The sequence below is a fragment of the Neomonachus schauinslandi genome, chromosome 10, assembly GCF_002201575.2.
Source record: "Neomonachus schauinslandi chromosome 10, ASM220157v2, whole genome shotgun sequence".
In the NCBI taxonomy this organism is placed as follows: Eukaryota; Metazoa; Chordata; class Mammalia; order Carnivora; family Phocidae; genus Neomonachus; species Neomonachus schauinslandi.
In genome coordinates, this window is record NC_058412.1 from 112,655,079 (window position 1) to 112,659,823 (window position 4,745).

The 4,745-nt window shown below is 52.6% G+C and overlaps 1 protein-coding gene across 2 annotated transcripts in view; it reads left to right on the top strand.

Annotated features, from left to right (window-relative positions):
- Positions 1-4,510, top strand: part of PSMF1 (proteasome inhibitor subunit 1) — a 43,918-nt gene extending 39,408 nt beyond the window's left edge. The window contains exons 6-8 of one of the 2 annotated variants that reach the window (XM_021688961.1): positions 856-909; positions 1,587-1,745; positions 2,273-3,235. In XM_021688961.1, the coding sequence (XP_021544636.1) occupies positions 856-909; positions 1,587-1,745; positions 2,273-2,324 (265 nt within the window). In that variant the 3' untranslated portion in view covers positions 2,325-3,235. Of the gene's footprint in view, positions 1-855; positions 910-1,586; positions 1,746-2,272; positions 3,236-3,431 lie in introns of those variants that run through there. The other variant, XM_044918597.1, reaches the window with a different exon arrangement.
- Positions 4,511-4,745: the final 235 nt, after the last annotated feature.

Genomic DNA, 4,745 nt, shown 5'->3' on the forward strand with positions numbered 1-4,745 from the left:
AGCACAAGAGGGGGAGCGGGAGAGGGAGAAGCAGACTCCCTGCTGAGCAGGGAGCCCGATGTGGGACTCGATCCTGGGACTCCAGGATCATGACCTGAGCCGAAGGCAGTCGCTTAACCAACTGAGCCACCCAGGCGCCCGAGTCTAAGACTTCTGAAAGACGCCTGTTATGGTGTGTACGTTAGGACAGTATAGGTCGCTCTCCAGAAAGCACACCCTCGTAATGCTTCTGGCTTGTGCATTCCCAGTGAGAGTAAAAATGGGCTCTTGGTGTTGGGGTGCAAAACTCCTCAAGGTGACAGTGGTTTGTGGCCCTCCGGTGGGCTGCAGTGCGTAAACAGATACGCGGTGTCTGTGGGAACGAAGTGGCCTCTGTAGAGGCCGTCATGGAAAAAGGCTGCAGAGCCCTGTTCTAGCTGTGTGCAGGCACCCATCTCACGATCCATCCTGTAAGCTTTTAAATCTTGGTCTTGGCGTTCTGGTTTTAGTGTTCAGATATTTTCTGATCTAAAAGTTCTTGGTTCTTTACACAAAATTTAGGAACTTGAGAAAAATGTAAATAAATAAAATTTTATCTGGAGGATACCATGGTTAATATTTGTATTTTTGACAGTATTGGGATCCTCCTTCTGTTTGATTTGTGGTCAGCTCTTTTCAGTATTGCCCCTGTAACATTATCAGCGTTAGTCTGTGCCGAAGACCACTTTGAAGTATCCCTTGTGTTATGGTCTCAGGCAGGGCTCTCCCCTGCCTGGGAGTGGAGTTGTGACCCCACGGGCGTCGCGTTCAAGCCCCTGGGAACCCAGGTGCCCGACTGCTCTGGGACTTGTGATAATTGCCCCTTGTTTGTTTCAGGTGTGATCCCCTGGGCCCGTTTGCTGTCGGGGGAGAGGACCTGGACCCCTTTGGGTGAGTACTGCTGGGGAGGGGTCAGCAACACAGCCTACTCCTGTGACTTTTCAGCCCCTGCTCATCTTCTAACCTTAGAGCTTTCCGTCAGTCTTCCTTTGGGGTGAAGGAGGCCACCGTGGCTGAGCGGCTGCTAAGTCCCCCCACTGTTCTACTCTGCCGTGCCTGGAGCCCTGCAGTGAGCTCTGCTGTGGGGGAGGGCCAAGCAAGCCAGGCAGGCAGCTCCTCTGTCACCTGCTGGCCCCAGTGGGGGGTCACAGATCACCCTGAGGCCCTCTAAGGAAACCGCAAGAAAGCCAGCATCATGAATTGTCTCAATGCTGCTACTAGTCCGTAGACCTAAAGTAGTGCCCTGCGGAGCCTTGCGATGGTTCTTCATGGACCTTGACATTCTGGCACCTGTTCTTGATCAAATTGTCCCCCTTGGGTGTAGGACATGGCAGGAATCTCTGTTTTGTGGGTTCAGGGAGCCTGGAGAGCTACAAGGACAGGCCGCGTGCTCTTGGTCTTCTTGTTCTTGCCCATTTCTGCTGGCGCTCAGGTAACCATCCACCTGTGTCTGCTTGAGCTGTCCACAGTAGCTGGCCCGGGCATTCTTAGTCCACTCTCCCCTCCTTCGCCTCTTCTCCAGCAGCTCCTTGCCACACCTGCTCACCCATCTTTTCTTCTTGCTTCAGGTGTCGGAGAGGTGGCATGATTGTGGATCCCCTGAGGTCTGGCTTCCCAAGAGCACTCATTGACCCATCCTCGGGCCTCCCAAACCGTCTTCCTCCAGGAGCTGTGCCCCCAGGAGCACGCTTTGACCCCTTTGGACCCATTGGGACCAGCCCATCTGGGTAGGTACTCACTCAGGCATGCTGGGAAGTAGGGCCTGATGGCAGCTCCGCCCAGCGTTGCAGGAACGAGGGGTGTGACTGCAGGTGCAGAGGTGCTGCGGCTGCATCCGCCACTGCCAAGGGAGTGGGGTTGCCTCCAGGCCCCTGCCTGATGGCTCCCTGGAGCTCCCCATTCCTCGGTGCCCCCCTTCCCCCAGCCCCCTTCAGGGAGCACTCAGAGGAGGAAGAGCTTCTCACACTTACTGAAGTTTAGTCTGTGTCGGGGACTCGCTGGATCCTAATAGCAACACTCCTGGGTGCATATTACCCTTCACATCCTATAGAAATCAAGGCCTTGAAAGATGAATTAACTTCTCCCAGGTGGGAGAATCAGAATTCAAGCCCTGGCTGTAGAGCACATGCTCTTCAGCCCCACAAAGTACCGCATCATTCTGGAGGACAGGCTCCCTCTGCCCTCAGGGCCCATCTGCCTGTGTGCCCCGGCCCCTCCATTACTCCCAACTCACCAGCCCCTCTTTCCATTCCAGACCTAACCCAGACCATCTCCCCCCGCCGGGCTTCGATGACATGTACCTGTGAAGGCCTCAAGAATGTAACATCCCAGCCTTCCCTCCACTGTCCTGGAGCTGCCACCGCTGGCCCCATCAGCAACCGTGTTCTTGCGGGCTGGGGGCAAGGGACTCTGCCCATGTGTTTGTGGGCCGGCTGGGATCGCCTCCCCACCCCCTATCAGAGCCAAGGCACCTGCTGCAGCTCTCCACCTGGCTGCATATAGGTCCCAAAGAGAAATCAGTGTGTCTCTCTCACCACCAGCTCCCCGACACTTCTCAAGGGAGACTCCGGCAACATCTCCCCTCGGCCCGATGCTGTCCCAGCTGCAGCGCCATAAGAACAGAACGCATTTTGGATGTTATTATAAGAACCAAATAATACAAAAATCATGTTGCCAGTCTCCCACTGTTCTTTACTGCCCAGCTCCTTCCATTTCTGAGACTCGAGAGTTTAATCTTTGTGGGGCTAAATGACTCTTCTCCTACCCACGGCCTGTTCTTGCTTCTTAGGCCCCTTCCCGTCATAAATTGCTTTCTTGCTTCTGACATCACTGAGGTGGGTCCCAGTGTGGTTGCAAGGCCAAAAATGAGGGGCTGGAAACCCCATAGGGCCACAAGGATGACTTTCACAAGGGCAGGCACACTGCAGAAAGCCTGCGTCATTCTGAGAAGGGCAGCATCCTCCAGTCCCGCCTGTCTGCGCACATCCTCCGGTCCGTCTGTGCCTGGACGATGGCAGCCTCTAAGCAGAAGAATAAACAGACTGGAAGGCTGATCTCATTTCTGCCACTGACTTACTGAGCTGACCCAAAGGACTTTCCCCTACCAGGGCTTTCTTGTTGCCTATGAAATCTGAGGGGCCCTTCCTACTCTAAAACATTCTGGTGTCTGCTTCTGTGTGTGGCCACCTGTAGAAACGGGGGCAAAGGAAGGAATGAAGTTTCAAGGCTCTGTCCGGTACTTACCTACAGAGTAACTCAGTGCCCCTCGGGGCCCAGACAAGAGGAGCCGAGGAGCATGGGCTCCATCTGGGTATGGTATTGAACTCTGGCAGGAGCAGGGAGCCCAGCCTCTAGAAGCCTGTGGCCTTTGTCCAGGCCCGCCTGACCTCTGGTGTTCTCCGGATCCTTTTCAGCCCGAGGCCTGACAGACGTGGTCAGTGATGAACCCCTCTGCTGGAGTGGAAAGAGCACCATAGAGCACCAGGCTCAGAGGCAAGAGATCAAGGCACTAGTCACTTTCCTTCCACAACTAGCATTTCATCCATGGGTGGGTCCTTTTACTTCTCAGCTCCTTGGGTTCTTTCCCTGATATTAGGGCATACTATTTATCTATGGGCAGAGAGTAGGCCACCAGAGCCTTCCTGAGGTGTGTGCTAATATGCTCTAGCCTGGGACTGCCTGAGTGTGGGTTAGGGGTACACTAAACTGGGGCCTGGGTGGGGAGGCTAGCATGAGCAGGCTTGGGCATTTCTGGCAGACCCCATCTCAAGCACTGATTTGGTAAAAGACCACCTCACAGCCTTGAGAACATTTCTGCTCTGCAGAGAGACTCAGAGATTGGGCAGAGCTACAAATGGAATCACCAGTCATAGTCTTCTTCCTCAGGGGCTTGCAAATAGGTGGAATGTTTTTGTTTTGGAATTGGTTCATACCTGCTACGGAAAGGACTTGGGGCACTTTGGTCACACAAACATCCTTTATTATGAAAGGAAGCATTTAAAGAAACATCACACTAGAAACCATCAGACAAGCAGGGAAAGTAGATCACTTTTAGAACCATGATTCGAGGAAAAGATGATTGGAACAATAGATTTGCCACTTAGGTTTTCTAATAGCAAAGGTCGAAAGGATGGTCTTAGACATAATTCTGTTTTCTGAGAACAGAAACTTCCTGACTTTCATCTGCAGAATCAGCCATTTTTTGCATGGGTCTCCTTGTATCAAGGACACTAAGGAACACAGACAATGTCTTAGTTGTGTGGGGGGAGGTGAACGGGGCCTTCAGCAGCTTCCACATCATGCTGCCACTTCCCTCCTTCCAGCCATGAGCAGTCCCCAGGCAGCCAGCGGGAATGGTTGCGGGTATGTCTTGTGGAACTCGAAAGGTGGAAGCCTAACAATAAAATCAGCACTCAATAACCTGTTACTTTTTTTTTTTTGATAACAGCTTTATTGAGATATACTTCACATACCCATAAAGTTTACCCTTTTAAAGTGTGCGATTCCGTGGTTTTTAGCGTATTCACAGTGTAGTCGTCCATCACCACATCGAATTCCTGAACATTTTTTACCACCTCAGAAAGAAACCCCCGTAACCTATTAACAGTCACCCCCGCCCCAGCCCTCCTCCAGCCCCAGGCAACCACTAGTCTGTTTTCTCTCTAAGGATTTGCTTGTTCTGGACAGTTCTTCTAAGTAGAATCACACAATATGTGGCCTTTGTGTCT